This window comes from Talpa europaea, assembly GCF_964194135.1.
Source record: "Talpa europaea genome assembly, chromosome: 1".
NCBI classification, from domain to species: domain Eukaryota; kingdom Metazoa; phylum Chordata; class Mammalia; order Eulipotyphla; family Talpidae; genus Talpa; species Talpa europaea.
In genome coordinates this window covers 46956506-46976897 of record NC_140073.1, presented here as the reverse complement: position 1 = coordinate 46976897, position 20392 = coordinate 46956506, and the positions used below count along the sequence as shown (strand labels likewise).

At 47.3% G+C, this 20392-nt stretch overlaps 1 protein-coding gene across 1 annotated transcript in view; it reads left to right on the top strand.

Moving 5' to 3' along the window:
* Nucleotides 1–20392, top strand: part of XRRA1 (X-ray radiation resistance associated 1) — a gene marked incomplete at its 3' end in the record, with an annotated part of 47693 nt that overhangs the window by 24754 nt on the left and 2547 nt on the right. The window contains exons 7-13 of the mRNA XM_084249461.1: nucleotides 2896–3024; nucleotides 3721–3938; nucleotides 4976–5016; nucleotides 8133–8258; nucleotides 13204–13297; nucleotides 14020–14135; nucleotides 16901–17242. Of these exons, the coding sequence (XP_084105587.1) occupies nucleotides 2896–3024; nucleotides 3721–3938; nucleotides 4976–5016; nucleotides 8133–8258; nucleotides 13204–13297; nucleotides 14020–14135; nucleotides 16901–17242 (1066 nt within the window). The remainder of the gene's footprint in view (nucleotides 1–2895; nucleotides 3025–3720; nucleotides 3939–4975; nucleotides 5017–8132; nucleotides 8259–13203; nucleotides 13298–14019; nucleotides 14136–16900; nucleotides 17243–20392) is intronic.

The window sequence follows — 20392 nt, the reverse complement described above, 5'->3', positions numbered from 1 at the left end:
AGGGACAGGCACTGCTCTCCATCCCCTGTGCAGCTGTCCAGGTAGAAGCTGTTATAGAGCAGCCCCAATACTGAACGGGTTGCCTGGCTGTGGGTCCTCACCCACGCACTTAAAAGGGACTTATTAATACTCCACTACAGGCACACACAAAAGGTTAATAAAAAGTTTATTCACAAAGGAAGGGGAAATGAGGAAATGCACAACTCAGGGAGAAAATAGGGAAATAAAGTCTTTAATGCGTCCTACCCGATCCGCCGACCTGGAAACCCAAAGTCACTCTCAGCTCTGGCCAGACTCTGCTAGCTGGCGGAGAGCCAAAATGGGGGACCCCCCCCCCCAAGCCCACATGTCTGGCTTTATATCAACCTGGCTGCTTAACCCCACCCTCAGGTCCCAGCCACCTTCCCCTTGGTGGTGATGGGATTTGGAGTTCCAGTGTCTTTGGCTTTGGCCTGGGGTGGGGGTGGAGTCCACAAAGCCTGTGTGGGATTAGATTTAGGACATCCTTTTCCCCCTAACAAAACCTGGGCATCAGCCTATATCCTTCCCTCCTGCACCCCACACATCCATCCAATTCACCAGATGTGAATTCTACTTCCTAAATTGTTCTCAAACTTGACCACTTCTGTTAGCCTAAGTCTCCAGTTTCTTGGCTCCCAACCCGTTCTCCTTACCATCTGCCAGAGGGATGTTTCTAAACTGTACATCAGGTTCTGTGGCTGCCCTGCTTAAAGTCCCTAAGAGCTTACCATCATTCTAAAGATAAAGGCCATTAACCTTGAGCACAAGACTTTTCGTAACCTGCCTCTGCCTACTTCTCTGTTCTTTCTCTTTGCTTTTCCCATTTCTCGATCTCTCTCCTCTATTCTGAACTATTTGCATCTCATTAATGATGGATCACAATAGTGTCTCAGCGTGGGTGAGTTGGAGGAATCATATTTGGCCTACTCCATCTCTAGACACTCTCTTACTTGCTTTAACTGACATCTGATACTCTGGCCCTCCCATTAGACCTGCTGGCACCCCTCCCCTCCCACCTCGCCCATGCACAGAGCAGAGGGGGATTGTTAGCTTTTTTTCCTAGTCACTGTATTCCTAATAAGGCCACCTAAAGGAGCACAACTTTTTCGCAGCTGTATAATCAGTCCTTTACTCAGGCAAGTTGTTAAGCCACCTCTCCCTCATTCTCCTTTCATGAGGGGTTTTCTGTCTCTAATTGTTAGGGGGAAATGATGTCCTGAGTTAATCCCACACAGGCTTTGTGGACCCCACCCCCACTCCAGACTAAAGCCATCAAGACCTTGGGAAAGACAAATCCCATCACCACCAAAGGGAGGGTGGCTGGGACCTGAGGGTGGAGTTAGACAGCCAGGTTGGATATAAAAACCAAACACGTGGGCCTTGGCGGGGCTCGCTGTCACTCGCCTCCTGGCTTCACGGCTCCTGGCTGGCGGCCAGCTCTCAGAGCGCCATTTTGAGATTCCTGATGCTTGGATCAGGTAGGACTCATTTAAAACTTTGTTGAGCGCTGGGTTGCGAAGCTGCCCGCAGCCTCTGCAGCGCCGGTTCGATCCCCGGCTGCTCCCCGGCCACCGGAGGAGGGTCCCACATGGCGCGCAGACCTCTCCTGCCGCCCGCTGCTCCCCTCAGCAGTGTACTTCGGTCCTTCTGCCTGCTCTGCTCCCCGCTCTGGCTCTGGTGAATTCTCTCACCCTCCCGTGCTACTGACTATACCCAGTGCTTGAATAAATAAATAAATAAATAAATAAATAAATAAATAAATAAATAAATAAATAAATAAATAAATCTTTAAAAAAAAAAAACAAAAAACTTTGTCTCCCACTTTTCTCCCTGAGCTGTACATTTCCTCATTTCCCCTTCCCTTGTAAATAAACCTATATTAACCTTTCGTGTGTGCCTGCAGTAGAGCATTGATAAGTCCTTTTAAGCACACGAGTAAAGACCCACAGTCAGGCACCCCATTTTGTATCGGGGTTGCTCTACAGCATTATCACAGAAGATGATCTGACATTTGAACAGACCCCAGAGCTTGCTAAATTTCATCTTCTTTGCGGCAGCCCTTGGTTCAGTCTATTGAGCAATATTTTTAGCCTGATCCAAAGTCTAGTGTAAAGTGAAAAAAATCCCCTTTTGTCACAGAGACAGAGGAACTGACTGGGCCCGGAGGTGCTCCACACCAGTTGGAAGCCACATATCAAGCAAAGCGGCAACTGCCCTAGACAGGGCAGCCCAGGGTCAGGCTCCTGACCCCATCCCCGGCTTGCGAATTCCCATTAATGCATCTGTTCTCTTAGCTTCTAAAAAGTAAAGCCTATCAGATTTTAAGTGATAGTAATTCCTTTTGCCAAAAGCTGTAATAAAAGTAGCACCACTCCAAAGAGCTGGAAAGCTCAGTCTGTCCACTATCCAGAGCCCCCCGCCACCTCGAAGGGCTGTTCTCAAACTGCCATGGGGAGGGCTTAGTGCAGAGCCTGATGCTTTCTCTGAGTCTGGCATCTTGTCCTCCTTTCCTACCTACTCACTGCCCCCAGCAGCTAAATTTTAGGGACAAAATAAAAATTTTCTTTTACAATTAGGGTGAAACTTATAAAAGGCAGAGCAGTGTAACTTGCCCATCCTGCCCCAGCTCAGTCTCTCTGAGCCCACTAGTGTGTGCAGCCTTTTCTATGCAGGAGACTATATGTGTCAGTGGGGGTTGGGAGAGGGTCACTTGGGGAGGGATACTGACCCCTCCCTGCAGGGTCTTCTCTTGGGACTAGAGAAGTTCCCACGCTGGTCAGGCCACTGTATTGAATCTCTGCCCTCCATTTCTTCTGGCGATGGAGGAACTTGTCCTCTACCCTTGCTCATTACCTAAGATCTTTGCATTCACAGGGAATTTTCAGCACCATCAGTGGCAAGCAAGAGGTACATCCTGAGGTTCCCAGCGCTGGAGACATTAATGCTGGATGACAACAGACTCTCCAATCCCAATTGCTTTGCCAGCCTGGCTGGGCTCAGGAGGTAGGGCCACAAGCCTCTCCCTGCAGCGCCCTCTATAGTCCCCAGCCTTGCTCACACCCTGAGTGCTACTGGGAAGACAAAAAGCCCAGACCTAAGATAAATCCCAGCCCTACTTCTGCTGTGTGGCCATGAGTGAGTCATTTCTGCCCCCTGAGCTTCAAGTCAGTCATTAAGGTGGAGTGTCAGTAAGGACATTTTCAATCATGTGACTAGATTAAAGGCATAAAGAGAAAGGAAGGTAGGAGGAGATGTTGCTGGACTCAGGATCCTGACTGAAAAGAAAGACCAAAAAAAAAAAAAGAAAAGGGAGAGACAGACAGAGAGAGAGAGAGAGAGAGAGAAGTTTACTGTTGAGTTCTACCTATTTGGTTGAAGTAACAAAAATGCTAGCATTTTAGTGATTAAACTTTAGATCCATAGAAAATTTACTTTGATTCAACTACCATTTACTGAATACTCCTTTATACCAGATTATTTACATATTGTCTCATTCACAAGGACCTTAAAAGGTTCATAAATACTCTCCCCATATTAGAGATAGGATATTGAGACCCAGTGAGGTTCAGTCACTGGCTCAAGGTCACATAAGAGGACTAAGTGTCCAAACCTGATTCCACATTCTTTCCCTAAAGTTGGTTGGTAAGTGCCCCTGAAATATTACTGCTGTGATTCTGTATTCACTTTCCTTAATTAAAGACTGAAGAAGTTAAGCCTGGACCAAAACAGGATTTCCAGGATCCCGTACCTACAGCAGGTTCAGGTCCGCGACAGATCTGCGAGCTGGGCTGGAGGCAAGGGAAGTCCCCGGAAGGAGGACCAATCCGTGCTGCAACCCGCGTCGTGGATGTTAGAGCCTTCAGATGAGCAACCAGACTATACCGTACTGCCCATGAAAAAGGATGTTGACCGCACAGGTAAGCGGTGCCCTTGACCAGGAGATTTTTTTTTTTTTTTATAAATTTTATTGTTATATTCCCCATACAATTGCAGCCCCCCATTCTGACCCCAATCCCTCCCCTCCCGCCCCCGCCCCCCTAAAAGTGTCTCTGGTTCATAGTTTTTTGTTGATTTTGATTTTCACTTTCTTATAGTTATTCATTTTCCTTGACCAGGAGATTTTGGCTCCGTAGGTGAGATTAAACTTCTGAGAATTTATTCTGAGCCCATGGCACCCTTGGGATCTGCTGCATTTAAGCTGCTGAGTCTGGGACCTGGAGGTTTCACAAGAACCGTTTAAATGACTTCCTCACTGGTTCTGTCAGTCAGGTGGTTTTAAAAGGGGCCACCCTGGTGACCCACAGGTTAAGCACAGCACTATGAAGCAATCAGCAGCCTCTGCAGCACGAGTTTGATCCCCAGCCGGCCAGGGGGCAACACACATGGGGCAACAGACCTCTCCTGTTGCGCCCGCTGCTACCTTCAGCAGTGTGTTTCTGTCAGTCCGCCTGTTCTGTTCCCCACTCTGTCTCTGGTGAATCCTCTCACCCCCCCCCATACCTCTGGCCTGTACCCCAGCTCTTGTATGCATAAATAAATAAAATCTAAATAAAATAAAATCTACTTAAGGGGCCTCCCTGGTGGCGCAGGGGCTAAAAACAGGGCTATCAAGCTATCGCCAGCCACTGCAGCATGAGTACAATTTCCAGCCAGCCCGGAAGCTGACCCCCATGGCGCAGCAAACCTCTCCTGAGTTGGGGCTCTAGTCAGTGCTGACTGCCCCCATGGTTCTGAGGCTAGAAAGAACTTGCTTGTTACAGAGTCCAAAAGGTCAGTGTGGCTGAAGTAGAATGAGGGGAAGGGTAGCATGAGGTAAGGTCAGAGAAGCACAAAGGGGCCAGGTCATGCGGGACCTCAGAGGTCTGGCCGGGTAGTTGGCAGACCCAGCCCCTCACCTGTCTAGGGGCCATACAGTACTCTCACCAAACTTCATTCTATTTCTCTTTTGTTTCAGAGGTGGTGTTCTCATCTTATCCTGGATTTTCAACCTCAGAGGTAGGAACTGACTATTTTGAGTTTGTGTCCTTGAGTTAGAACATACGTTTTAATGAACAAAAATAAGTTCATGGGGCTGTGAGAGACATCGATAACTGTCATACTGAGGAAGCCCATTCATTGAACAAATATTTATCAAGCACCTACTATGTTCTGGGCATTGTGCTGACCTGTGGAGATCAGCGAACTCACCAGCTAGGCTCCTGAGCACACACTCCCACGGCCTGCATCATTGTTCTCAGATGCTGTTCAGCCATAACGTTGCTGGTAATCAGTGCCAGGTGGTCAAGGTGGCATTGAAGGCTGCCACTAAGATAAAGCTCAGCAAGCAGCAACCTAACAAGAGCCCCCCAAAGCTGGAGTGATCTTGCCAGATATACCACCATCCTTGGTGTCACACGCTCAGACACTTGATTTTTGTCAGCACCAAAAATTAATTTTTATCTCAAGATAGATGCTGACTAACCAAACTCATGAAGACTGGAATACTAAATACTGATTAAAGAAGCACAACTATACACTTAGCCAACCCCTGCTTTCTGAGGCAGCTTAGTTACTCAGCCAACTCATACAACTGAGAAATTTATCAATTAACAATTGCCGTAGATGCACCAACCCAACAATACTGGCCTCAAACAATAGCAATTTATTAGTTTTCACAAATTATTTGGGTTGGTTAGGTGTGCAGCTGGTTTTGCCAGAGCTCACTCATGTGGCTGGCATTTGGCAATAGGGATATTGAGGCTCAGCAAGGTTAAGTCAGTGGCTCAAGGTCACATAAGAGGGTTCATGGACAGTGGGTATGACTTGGCATTTCCTTGTTCTCTTTTCATTCTGGGCTTCTTTAAGCACGGTGGCATCAGGCTTCCTAGAGAGCAAGGGTGAATGCAAAACTCTGAAGTTCACACAGTTGCACTTCTACTACATTCAAAGTCAAGGGAAGTTATAGGCAAGTATAATACTGCAGTTCAATTCTGACGTGAACCACCTAGCACAGACCCCACAATTAAGGGCACAGTCCCCGACAAGATTGCCCCCACTTCAGATGCCAGCTGCAGGTTGGGGGTCACCAAGCTACCGTACTTCTGACACACTACCTATAAATTTTGGAGTTCCCACAGCCCCCTCGGGTCCAGTCATTTGCTAGAACAACTGACAGAACTCAGGAAAACACTATACTTATGGTTGCAATTTTACATAGAAAGCAAGGTCCGGGAGGGCCCCAGATCAGAACTTCTGGGTCCTCTCCTCATGCAGTCAGGTGTGTGAGATTCCCACACACTGATATCTATCTCCAACCAGGAAGTTTACCTGTGTCTCAGTTTCCAGAGCTTCTGTTGCAGTTTCATTGCATAGACATGATTGAATCATTGTCCACGTGATTGAACTCAGTTTCTAGTCCTCGCCACTCCTCCTGAGCAGTCAGGCCAAACCCCAGTCCTCTCATCACTTGGCAGTGTTTCTAGGTAGCCAGCCCCAGTCCTGACTCATTCATTAACATAAACTCAGGTGTGATCCAAGGTATCCTGAATAACAAAGACACTCCAGTCACTCAAGAAATTCCAAGGGTTTTAGAAGTTCAGTGGAAAAGCCCAAAGACCAGACAGATTCTGTATTTTATAATAGCCAGCTTTATTTTCAGAAGGCAGAGCCATAGACTCCACCTCTGAATGGGAGAAGCAGCCAGACTGTACGTGGGATAGAGGCCCACTGTTTAGTGATGGCTGCTAAATAGTCTGCCATAGAAGTCAAAGACAAGCGGTAGGTTGCTCAGTGCTCAGATCCCAGCTGTCTGGCATCTGAGACCGCTGAGACTGTACAGGATGCTTAAGACTCTTAGTGGAAGTCTCTACAAATGCCAGATGTGTTCCCCATTAGTGCAGGACCCTCTCTGTCCCCAGCAGGCCCAGTCATGGTCCAGATAGTGCTGCCCCTGGACAGTGCAAGATACCTGAGCCTGACTCTGGGTTGTTTTTTGCTTTTTTTCCCTGTGCTGACTTGCCCTCTTATGCTCCCAGAGTCTTGCTCCAGGTAGGAAATGGCACGTTATGGAGAGTGCCTTGTCAGGTTGCCGCCTCATTCCACTCTGGCCTCTCAGATTGCATTTAAATCAGCTGGAGATGACAGTCACAGGAGTTCCCAAGCAGCAGCACTGGGTTTTCACACATAACTGAACTATCCCACTTGTATGAGACAAGTTGGACCCCAGGAGGGCACAAAATACTTTGCCCAAAGTAGGTGCTTCACAAACATTCACTGAATGAGCAAGTGATTTGCTTAATACGCTACAAAAAGAGATTAGTAGAGCTAATCTCAACTAATCTACAGTGATTAGCAGAACTTGGAACAGAATCTGCTTCATCTGAACCCAATCATTATCCCAACATCTATCCTGTAAATCCCTTAAATGAGTCCCATCTAACTCAAGGAAACAGAGAGTGAGCTGAGTTGAACCTAGTTAATCCAGCAATTTCCAAGTTTGATTGAGCAAACCCTGTTTAAGAAAGGAAGCGAGTTTATATAGGTTTCGGGGATCAGGGTTGAGTACAAAGGAGTCTGGTTTGTGCTGAGAGACTGACCCTGAAAAGGACCAGATTCACCTTGTAGCATTCCTGCATCAAGGCCTGCCAGAAGGCGCCTGGGACTTAGCTGTCCCCAACCGTGGGACGTGAGACACCCATCAGGTATGCAAGACTCACATCACTCCTCTCCGTCTCCCCACTGGGAAAGTCCCCTTAACCAAGCAAGCACCTTCTCCCTTACCTTCTAGAGAAATTGTGGCCCAAATATGTAGAAGAGATAGTTCAGGATAAACTGCTGTAGGGCAAAGAACCTCTGATGATGGTACTACTGTGTATCTTATCGTATCTTATCGCCTGGCCTCATTGAACTTGAAACTGAACTTTGGGTGCTGGAGAATTGACTCACCACGTGACTCCGGAGAATGTAGAACCAGAATTGACATTCCCCATATGTCCCCAGATGTCTCTTTGGCCAGGCTTCTGGAATGCTCATTGTTGCTACCACACTCCTTAGGAAGTCTCTGCTGGTCCTTGGCAGGATTTAATTTCTTTATCTTCAGGGCACTTTGACGTTGATCTTTTTTCCCTCCTAAGACAACCAAGGTATGTGCACTTCCTCCCATATTCGAGATTCTTCCTGTGAAGTCCCTGAAAGCCAGGAACCAGACACTGGCCCCGCCCTTCCCAGAGCTGAGGTACCTTAGCCTGGCCTACAACAAGGTGACTCCCTGCTTCTCTACCTATTTCCTCAGGGGACAGATGGGAGGGTGGGATGCCAACTACTCTGGCCTAAAGGCCAGCGCTCTGGAGCCCTGCATAATATTTGCAGGTGCAGGAATTCTCAGGGTGGGGGAAGCAGAGACATTATTTAATACAGGCCAGGCTCTATGCTGGCCCTGCGAATACAGTTGTACAAAGAGAGACTCAGCCTCCACTCTGAGGAGCTTGTCACCTGTCAGGAAGACCAATACTGGACAGATAATCACATACAAGATTGCTTGGCATTATGAAGAAATTCACAATACTGTGAAGTGTATGACAGAGGAATCTAACTTAATACCTGACATCAGGGAAGGTTGCCTAAAGAGTGGTGTTTACACTGAGATCTGAGGCAGTGAGTTTAGTTAAGTGAAGAGTGAGTGTTGCCAAGCAGTGGGCTTGCTACCTGGGGTGTACAGAAACTGCTACCCTGACATCAGGGTTTGAGAAGAGATAGAAGCTTTATTGCAAATCACTTGAGAGGAAGGATGGCCATAAACTCATGTCTACCTCCCTGTTTAAGAAAGGAAGCGAGTTTATATAGGTTTTGGGGGATCAGGGTTGAGTACAAAGGAGTTAAAATCTTTAGATTAAGGAGTGGATTAGGAACAAAGCAATGTCGACTTAGCTCAAGTTCCCTTGCTACTTACAGGACAGTTCATATGTGAGGAAGTCTGAAGAGGCTTTTTTCCAGATAACTGGAGATGGGAATTTCTGCTGGTGGCCCCTTACAGGTCACAGCCATGTTCTAGAGTCTCCCAACTCCAGCTCACCTTAGAGCTGAGCTCAAGATTAATCAATAAGCCTCCAGATGCTGCTGTATCTGCAAAAGCAAGTTTCTGAGAATAGTTTAGATAAATTTTTCCCCCTCCCTTTTGTGCTAGGGTCTGAGACCAATTAAGCCTCAGTTACTTGAGGGAAGACTGAAGTGAGAAATGTGCTAGCCTAAGGGAATGGCAGCTTTAACATGATTTCCATGTATTTTTTGCATATCCATATCCTGTTTAATTTTCTGTAAACCCCACTAATTGATCCTACATTCAAATTTGAGATGCAGGCAGCTTTTAAGACGCTCTACTTACATTCCTTCTAAGGGAAGCCATCGGTACAGCTAAACCCCTAAGTGTTTTCTTCTATGAGCTTTATATTTTCAGCTCTTACATTTGAGTCTTTGATCCCTTTAAATTAACCCTTTATGTACAGTGTGAGTCCAGCTTCATCCTGTGTATGTGGACATCTAGTTTCTCAACACCATTTCTTGAAAAGACTAGTCTTTCCCTACTGAATGGTCTGCTCACCCTGGTGAGAAAATCAGTGGCAAAATAGCTGGAAGTAATCCCTTTTATGCACGTTTAAAAAATGAAACTAGCTGCTGGTTTCTCTGAATTTTTCTATTATTTGTCTGTTTTCCATCTTATTGAATAGGTTTCCCTGCTCATAACTATTTCTGTTCTATTCACAATGAGTTTAATTTGGTCCTCTTTTTCTGGTAGCCCAAGCAGAACATTTATAGATCCATTGATTTAGACCTTTCTTCTAATATGAGCATATAAAACTAGACATTTTTTTCCTACTCATTGCTTTAGCTGGAGCCTGCCTATCATGGTATGTGTTTTGATTTCTATTCAATTAAAATATTTTTAATTTTTGTTATTTCTTCTTTGACCCATGGGTTGTTGGGAAATGAGTTCTTATAGTAGTTGATTTCTAATTTAATTCTATTATGGTCAAATAACAATCTGTGAGATTTCATTCTTCTGATATCTGTCTAAACTCGGTTTTTGGTCCAGACTATAATCCATGTGGGTAAATGTTTATGTGCACTTAGAAAAAGATGTGTATTTTGCAGTTTGGGCGAACATTGTCCTATAAATATCAATTAAGTTGAGGTAGCAGATGTTGTCACTCAGGTCTTTTCTGTACTATTGTTTTGTCTCTTTGTTCTACCCTTTATGAGAATGGCATGTTAAAATTGCCAGTCATGACTGTGGATTTGTCTGTTTCTCCCTATATTTCTGCTCAAATTTTGCTGCATGTATTTTGAAGCCTTACTACTAGCTACAATAAATTTAGGATTTTTATTAACTACTCGATGCGTTTATCCCATTATTACTATGACTTGCCACCCTTTGCCTGTAATAAATACTCCTTGTCTTGATGTCTATTTGTCTGATTTTTATATAGTTAGAGAGTTTTCTTTTTCTTCCCCAATTATTTGTGTGTGTGTGTGTGTGTGTGTGTGTGTTAGCATTGGTTTACACTGTTTGTGTCTTAGACTCCCACAGAAGGGGATCCCCACCTTCTAATGATGTTAACCACTCTGGCCACCAAAGCACCCAAAGTCCACCACTGTAGTCCACTATTATCCAGCTTCCTTATGCCTCCTGCTTGCGTGTTTCTATATAAACTTTTAGCCTATTTACAGCTTTGTATGTAAAGCAATCTCTTCAGACAGCCAGTAGTTGGTTCTTGCTGGGGTGGGTTTTTTCTTGGTGTTCCTGCTCTCTTCTCAGCTCTCGGCCTTGCCTATGGTCCTTGGCCCTAGAGGGGCGTATCGCCACACCCTGTTTCTCCTCTGGCTCAAGACTGCTTTTGCCTGTTAGTCCTTATGGTCTGGTGGGGGGTGGGAAGCAATGAGAGCTTCCTACCCTGCTCTTGAGTTGACCCTGGATTCCTATGTCTCAAAGATGAACTTTCCTGAGTGGTTCTACCTCTACTGGACTGGACCCAGGTTGAATTTCTGCATCCTGACAAAATTAAAATTCCCATCCCCCATTCTGGTGTGACTGCTTTTTGACGGCCTGATGTGCACTCAAGAGACTGCATTCTCTTTAGCCACCACTATGTAGTTATTTACCAGCATATACTAGGCTTCGTTCATCCCTCTTTCCTGTTTCCCTAGAGTCTAGGCAAGGAGGCCAGATAATAAATACATTACTGTTTCACCTACTCAACTCGGCCCTTGGTACACAGGAGGCAGTAGGTAAATGAATGGGCGTGGTGGCCATGTTCTCATGGAGTTTTATTAAACAGAGAGGGGAGGCTAGCTCTGACCTGTGGGGCTATAGCTGGTGACCCTATTTTTGTACAGCCTTCAAACTAAGAGTAATTTTTACATTTTTTAATGGCTGGAAAAAATCAAAAAAAGGATAATAAATACTTCTTGACACATTAAAGTGATAGGAAATTTCGGTGTTCATAAGTAGAGTTTGATGGCAAAGAGCCAGCACACTTGGCGGCATTTGTACTATGGCTGTGACAGACAGGCCTGCAAAGCCAAGATACTCTAGCCTGACAGAAAAGATCTGCTGACCCCTGGTCCAACATGACCTGATTGTCATCCTGGATTATTTTATCTTTTATGTCCCTCCTCCCCACCCAAATCTAATCCATTACCAAGTCTTGTCAAACGCAGGTCCTCTGCATTTCTCAAAATCCACCTAATAGGTTCCCCAAGGATGAAAATCTTTTAGCTTGTTTTGGTCTGGTCCTTATTTGGTCCAGCCTCATTTTGCACGTGGCACCCTTCTCTCTGCATGGAACTTCCTTTCTGCATTAAGATAAGTAACACTAGCTGCTACAACAAACTTAAAAGTCTCAGTGGCTTAATGCAGTAGAAGTGGACAGGCATGCCTTGGACAAACTGCAAATTCAGGACCAGAGCACCACACCAAAGTGAATATTGCAGTAAAGCAAGTCGCATCAAGTTTTTGTTTTCTCAGTATGTGTAAAAGTTTTGGTTACACATTATATATAGTCAGTTAAGTGTGCAATAGCATTCTTCAAAAACACTGTAGCTACTACCTTCGTTGTGGCAGACACCAAGTGGGCACACGCTGTGGGGAAAATGGCACCAACACACTTGCTCCATTTTGTGTTGCCACAGACCTTCAGTGTGTAAAAAAAGAAAAAAATACAGAATCTGCAAAGTGCTGTAAAGCAATGTGCAATCAAATGAGGTATCCCTGTATTTTTTGCTTTTTATAAAACTATGGATATTTCAGGTTAGCCAGTGACCTTCCACATGATCACTCAGAGACCCTGTGTCTGTGACTCTGTCAGCCCAGAGAATCTTAGTTGGAGCCTGGTGGGGAATAGGGGAAGGGGGAGGGAGTGAGAGGTAGTGGATCATGGAGGGGTTGTTGAATGGCCTGGAAATGGCCTTTGTCACTCCTTCAAGACGCACCTGCAGGTTGCATTGGCTAGAACTGGGTACCTCTGCCTGGGAGGCAAAGTACTGCAGTCTCGCTGTGTGCCTCCAGAAGAGGGGAAAGGGTTTTGGTTAATACAGAGGTTTTCTTAACCACATTCTCTATCCTCCACTGCATTCACTAGTTACCTCCTACTCATCCTTCAGGTCCCAGGGAGACTTTTGCTTACCTCCCGGGCCAGGTCAGATCACTGTGGTTCTCATGCGTTTCTTCTGTGGCGCTTCTCACAGGGCAGGCCAACTCCACTCGTGCTAGTTTCTTCAGTGCTGGTTTCCCTCTAGCAGCGCTCCTTTGAGAATGGGAATTGTATCTCTTTGGCTTTTTCCCAATCCAGTGCTTGGCACATGTGGCATTCAGTAAATGTTTTCTTGATTGAATGAACAAAAATGAAAGAGAATGACTAAGTTACCCATCTGTATTGAGGGGCCCTTCATGTGCCTGGAGATGCTAATGGGTGTTGGGGACCACAGAAGGTGTGAAGTTCCGAGGGCAGGAAGGGCAGCACTGCAGCTCGCAGGGGAGCTCCAGAGGGGTAAGGTGTTCTGGGTGTGATCAGGTGAAACTGCAGAGATGAGATATCACCCAGCAGTGAGTCCTGCCCATAGCAGCATCACGTCCCCGCCCCACCCCAACCTTACGCACCTGCAGGGGTGGGGGAAGCCTTGACCTGACATGCTCTCCTACATTCCTGACAGATCGCCAAGGAGGATGCCATGCTGCCTGTAGCTCTCTTCCCATCTCTCTCTGAGCTCGTCTTTCATAACAACCCTCTGGTGGCCCACACACGAGGTACAGTGCCCACAAACCTGGCCTCCCAACCCTGTGCCCAAGAATTTTGGGCCGCCCCCTCTCACCTTGCCCACACCAAGCCCCAGGCTCTGCTCTGTGTTGTGGGTGGGGGTGGATCCGGGTGTGCTGGGGAATGAAGAAAACAGCAGGTGCCACCAAGCCCCGGCAACTCATCCTGACGCAGCCTCGTGTACAGGCGTCATCCCTGTGTGCACTGGGGACACTGGGGCCAGGGAGCTTCACAGTCTGCCCAAGGTCACACAGCAAGTGCAGGCAGAGCTGGGGTTGGAATGCAGAGTTAGCTGGATCCCGTGAGCTCTGTAAGTGACACCTTGCCTTGCAGCCAGGTCTGCTATGACCTCGTTTCCCACATCCCACTTGGGGAGGGACGCAGGGCCCAGCATCAGGGCTTTCCCCTCCAGAGGCACTGAGCCCATGGATGCCACCTCAGCAGTGAAACCCACTGCCCAAGATGCAGCAGCTGGAGTGGCAGGACACCAGTGGAGTTCTGAGCTACACCATCTTTGCTGCCTTGGGCAAATTCCTGAACCTCTCTGTGCCTCAAATTTGTCACTTGTCAAGTGGGAATAATATTGGTACCTACCTCCCAGGGTTGGTGGGAAGGTCACTAAGTACATCAATACACGTACAGCAACCTGAGCAGCACCTGCGCACAATAAGTGTGAGCTGTCCATAAACTTACTTTCCCATCACGGCTCCAGGGGTCCCTCCACTGCTGAAAAGCTTCCTTCATGATCGGCTGGGGATCCGCTTAATTCGCAGGAAGATCGTGAAGGCCAAGCATCATATCTTGATGCCTCGGAAGGACTCACGGAAGGTAAGGCTTCCAGTGGGGAACGCCAACCCCAGAGGGAGTGGAGCCCACGTGGATGCTTGTAAACTGACCTGGCCACAGACCTGTGCTTTCCCACATAGCCGGAACCTCTCCCTTCGGCGTCCAGTGGCAGTATTGTCTCCTCCTGCCTTGCTCTGTCAGTACAGATGTGCCCAGAGGGCCAAGACAGATCCAAAAGTCAGAATCGGCAAGAGCCTTGGAGGTCATTGAGTCTGATTCCCTAATTTTACAGAGAAACTGAAGTCCAGAGAAGAAGCTGGAAAGCGTGGGGAGAATCCAGTCAGAAGACCCAGGTATGAGCCTGGCTGGGTCACTGCTTAGCCGCCTGAACTTGGGCAAGAGTTTTACTCTCTGACTTCAGTTTTCTCAATTCCAGAACTTCTCAGAACTGCTGAGTGAACTGGATGGAACAACAGATATAAAAATACTTTATAAACACCTTAATCCTGTAACAATGCAGGTTAGAGGCACCTGGGATAATCATGAATGACCCTGCCAGGCCTGGAACATGACTCCTGTCAGAGCCTCAGGAAGCATTTCCTTGTTCGAGCAGCCTGCCCCCTCAGACCTAGCCAGTCAGTGGGCTTGGGCTGCCTCTGAGAGCCCATAAAGTCAATCAAATCTCCCTTTCATCTGAAGGATTTGAGAAATTTATGGGAAATGCTCCTCCATCCTGAACTTCAGTCCTCCCATAGCCAAAAAAAATTGAACTGGCCAGTGCTGACCTCAGAAGTTAAATGCAGTTATTTTCTCATCACCCCCAGCAACCCACCTCAGTCCAGCCACACTCTTGTCTGGAGTCCCAGGGGGACCAGAACAGCAATTAAAGCCACAAATAGGCGGAAATTCAAAGGTTTTCCATTACCTTGTCCTTGCCTGTTGCCTCCTATAAAGACCCTACTCCCTTCCATCAGCTAGTGGAAGGCCAGAATCAGGGCGAGCTGATGTTTTCCATCACCTTGTCCTTGTCTGTTGCCTCCTATAAAGATCCTACTCCCTCCCTTCCATCAGCTAGTGGAAGGACAGAATCAGGGTGAGCTGATGCTAAGACCACATCTGCTCTCCCATGCAGAGCGTGCTCTCCACAACCTCACGACCTCAGACGCAGAAACAGGCTGAGAGGAGTGAAATAACTTATTGTGAAAAGTTAGTGTGGGCATCCAGGGGAACCCATGAGGTTCCAACTACTAGAGGGTAGACTCAAATACCAGTGGCCACATAAGAAGCAAATCAGTGCTTGTGATTTATTTGCAAATACCACCTAACCCCCCAGTGCAGGCGAGACTGGAGAATGTGGCTGAGGCCTTCAGCCAGAATGAAAGCGCCTGTGTGGCCCGCATGTGTACAGAGATGGGTTGGACATACAGAGCAGACACCTGGACCTTTTACTCGGTCAGTGAACAGAAGCTGCAGGCTCTCCCCTCCTGCCAGGCACGGACAAAAAGGCAAAGTGGAGAAGCTGCTAGCACAGGCCTTCCTGGACCCACGCAACACGTAACTCAGAGCTGTGAGAGCACACGTGGAAGATAAAGCACCTGCCCTCCACGCCGACAGTCCAGCTCCCCCGGGATGTGTGGTGTCCAGTGACCGGCCCCCTCTGACCAACCAGATTATCCAGTCTTCCCTGGGAAGGGGGCAGGGAGGGTGGGGGTGGGGTGGAGGAAGGGCATCCTCCCAGCACCCCTCCAGCCCAGAGATGAGAGGGAGGAATAAATGCTGCCCCTTCCCACCAGCCAGCACCTGATGGTACTTGGGGTTTGGGGCACTGAGGCGCGGGTTCTGTAAAACCCAGCTGTGTTCATCAGGCTTCAAGTCCAAACTCTGGGGTTTTGCTATTTGCCAAAGGAAATATTTTGTTAAAGAAAACTTTATAGAAGAGTTACCCTAATACACCTTAGTTTGTTAGGTGCATTTGGGAGAATTCTGGCACAGGCAGGGCAGGGACATTTGCCTCAGTTCTTGGAGGGGAAATGGAAGCTCAAAGACCTTTAAATTTCTAACATCAGCACTTGGGAGCCTTACTACACTACGAGGTCTGTGAAAGTGCAGATCTGCACAGACCAAATACCTTTGACAGAGCATAGAAAACAACACGCGTGTCACTAGGGAGGGAAGAGTAAGCCCATGGCTAGGAGGAGGAGGGCGAGGCGACTGGCTTTGCTAATTAAGGAAGCCGAGCAGTTCAGCGGGAAACTGAACTCGAGGAAGATTTGCCTTTTGTGTCTTTCTATAACGGTGTAGGGACCAGCTTCCTGAAGGGGCCTGGAGCTGCTGCCTTCCAGAAAGCACAGGACCATCTCCTCATACCCTCGTAGGTGTCCCCAAGGAAAGTCAAGAGCACATTGTTAAGTCTTGAGCCAAGGAATGAGGCTCCTGAGGCCAGAGGCATAAGGTCAGGGCTGTCAGAAGAGGCCTGGCACCCAGAACAGGAATCGAATAGTCTGGGCTTTGCCATGAATAACTCTGTTACCTTGAAACAAGCCCTTTGACCTCTCTGAGCCCTAGTTTCCTCATTTATAAAATGAGGATAATGACTCACTGGCTAGTGTTGAAGTGTAACTAAAACAATATGGGTTATGCATGGGGCACATTGTAGAGGCCCAGGAAGTGTGATTTTGCTCCCTCCATCTTCCTGGAATCCTCACCCAGTGCTCCAGTTGCTATACCAGGTGGTCTTAGGATGGTGAGGTCCAGGAGGAGAGACACTGATTAGGCAGCAAACCGATCAAGCCCTTCTCCCGTGACAGGTAAAAACCCAGGTCCCAAAGGTGCCAAAGCAGCCTCTGACCCTCCATCAGCCATCCATAACCAAGTCTCCCTCAAAGGAGATGCTGGAGTCAGAAGCAGGGCTGCCTGAACAGCTGCCCACTACCAGAAAAACTTCTCTGAACATAGAGATGCCCATTGAGGGCCCAGGGGGCCTCTCCTTATCTCGTCGGACCTTCGTGCCGCTGCCTCCCATCCTCTCACACTCCACGGTGAACAGTGAAGGATCTACATCCCGCCACAGCGACCCAGCCAGCCGTGTCAGCCTGGAGCACCTGTCAGATGAGGACACCAAGAGCACAGAGTCCATCTTCTTGACCCAGGTGCCTGGATCCACCTGCCCCTGCCCATTTGTTCCCCAGCTCCCCTAGGTGTCTGTGAAACCCTGGGCCGCGGGGGACAGCTAGAAGTAAGCACAAGGCAGATCTGGAAGTCAGAAGGCAGCACCGGGGGGGGCGGGAGGGGAGGGATTGGGTCAGAATGGAGGGGTTGCAATTGTATGGGGAATATAAAAATAAAATTTATTATTAAAAAAAAAAAAAGAAGGCAGCACCCCTGCAGCCCCTTCTTGGAGATTTGCTGATGTCAGTCTCCTCGTAGGGGCACCCATGGGGACAAGTCATAGTCCTATGGCACAGACACTGGGGCCTGGTGGTGGTGGGGGGGTGTTCTAACCAGTCTTTTGGTCAGTTTTGCTGCTCCCTCTGCTTAAATGCTTAAGGTTACCTCACTTCTCAAGCTGCCTTTGAATTCTGTAAACACAGATGGATGAGATGTGGGTCCTGCCCTTTAGAAGGCCTGAGTCTGATGGGGGAGCTGAACAGGAACTGTGTGTGCAGTCAGTGCAGAAGCAGAGGAAGGCTCAGGGGATGGAAGCCTAAAGGAAGGAGGGTTGCCTTTGCCCCAGACCAGGAAGGCTTCCTGAAAGTTCAAATGAGCTGAGCTTTGCAGTTCGAGTAGGAGTTAAACAGGTAAAGAGTGGAGCAATGGCCTTCTGGGCAGAAAGTAAAACTGGTGTGAGCAGGAACCATGAATGGTTCAGTGTCAGTGCAGCAGAAGGGTGACATATAAAGAAAGGAAAATATGAGCCTGATGGAGTTGGCAGAGCCCCCTTGAACTTCATTGAACTTCATTCTTTTTTTTCTAAGTTTGTTTATTATTTTTTTTGTGTGTGGAAGAGCTGGGTGTGGGGTTGGGGGGGTGGTAATGGGGATTCTTCAGAGACAGAGTGGGAGCAGAACAGGCAGATCCACTGAAACACACTGCTGAGGGGAACAGTGAGTAAGACAGGAGAGGTCTGCTGCGCCATGTGGGTTAGCTCCCTGGCCCGGGATCAAACTCAGGCTGCAGTGGTGATAGTGCTGAGATTTAACCCCTAGGTCGCCTGAGCTTTATTCTTGTACCATCACTCTCCCTGATCTCCCTACCTCCCCTAACCTGCTCATTGCTAGGTCTTCCCAGTTGTACACCTGTCTGTGCAGTATGTCTAGCTCTATCCATTCACCTCTAATGTCACTCCACAGATCACTTAGAATGACTTATAATGAGGATAAAAGCAAGGATAAAAGCATCTTTAGGAACTCAGAAAGTTTTTGCAAGAAAGTAGAGTATAATCAATATTTAAAAAATTGAGTTTGAGGGAAGGAAAATATGGACAAGAAAGGATTAAATACAAGGTTAAATATGCCGTGTACATGGTGCCTTCTGAGCTTCTGGTAGCCAAAGCCATGCAATCAATTATGAGTCACCATGTTCAGAAAATTTTTTTCTTTATCTAATTTCCCAGGCTATCACCTCTAGTGCAATGTTTAACAGAAGTGGTAGGAACAGACATCCTTGTCTTATTCTTGATTTTAGGGGAACAGCTTTCAGTTTTTCATCATTAAATTTATTAGTTGTGTATGTCCTTTATCAGATTGAGGAGTTTCTATTCCTAGTTTGTTGTTGTTGTTGTTTTTTAAAGATTTATTTATTTATTTACACAAGCGCTGGGTACAGTCAGAAGCGCGGGAGGGTGAGAGAATTCACCAGAGCCAGAGCGGGGAGCAGAGCAGGCAGAAGGACCGAAGTACACTGCTGAGGGGAGCAGCGGGCGGCAGGAGAGGTCTGCGCGCCATGTGGGACCCTCCTCCGGTGGCCGGGGAGCAGCCGGGGATCGAACTGGCACTGCAGAGACTGCGGGCAGCTTCGCAACCCAGCGGTCAACAGCTGCGTCACCAGGGAGGCCCTGTTGTTTTTTTTTTTTAATCATGAAGGGGTATTAAATGTTATCAAATGCTTTTTCTGCACCCATTTAGATCATGTGGTTTTGTTATTTATTTGTTGATTACAGTGTGCTGCATTAATTAATTTCCTCATGTTAGGCCAGTCTTGCAGACCTGGGATAAATCCACTTGATCATGGTGGGAATTTTTTGTTGTCACTGATTCACTTTGCTAATAATATTTGCGGATATTTGTGTATCTGTTCATAAGGGATATTGTTTAGTGGTTGTTCTTTCTTGTAACATCTTTCCCTATAAAACTAGTTTCAGGGTTTGACATTGACCTCAGAGAATGAGTAGGAGGTGTTCTCTCTTGTCCAGACTTTCAGGAGTTTCTGAAGTATAGGTATTCATCTTCTTTAAATAGTCATTAGATTTGTAGTTAACGATAGCAGGTTGTTGGCTCTTCTTTGTGGGAAGTTTTAATATTATGGATCCAGTCTCTTGTTTTAGGGCTGTTCAGCTTTTCTGTTTCTTCTTCGATCAGCCATAAGTTTTTTTTTTTCCTAAATTTTTTTTTTTAATAGGGGCATGTTATTTATTTATTTGTTTGTTTGTTTGTTTTTGTTTATACAAGCACTGGGTACAGTCAGAAGCGTGGGAGGGTGAGAGAATTCACCAGAACCAGAGCGGGGAGCAGGCAGGCAGAAGGACCGAAGTACACTGCTGAGGGGAGCAGCGGGAGGCAGGAGAGGTCTGCGCGCCATGTGGGACCCTCCTCTGGTGGCCGGGGAGCAGCCGGGGATCGAACCGGCACCACAGAGGCCGCGGGCAGCTTCGCAACCCAGTGCTCAACCAAAGGGTGTAACTACATCCCTGCCTGAAATACAGGTTTCATAAGATTTCTTATAAAACCTTTAGGGTGGACTTAAAATGTGAGTTCAGATAATGTCCTCACCTCCTGAAGCCTCTGTGACTTGCCATCAGAGTGAGGATAAAGACATCACAAACCCAAACATGACCAACTGCCCTGAGCCCTGGACTTAAATGTTCTCAGTGATCGAGGCCCCGCTTATGGCTCCACTGCCTCTTCCTCTTCGTGGTACACTCCAAAAAAAGCAGGTTTTAGTTCCCCCAAGTGTACCCTACTGGGTCTTACCTGTGCACCTTTGTCCATGCTGCTCCTTGCCTGCAAGTCATCCTTCCTCCTCTCTTGCGGTGCTCCCTCTCACAATCCCTGCCGGAGTCCAGCTCGCCTGATTCTTGGAGA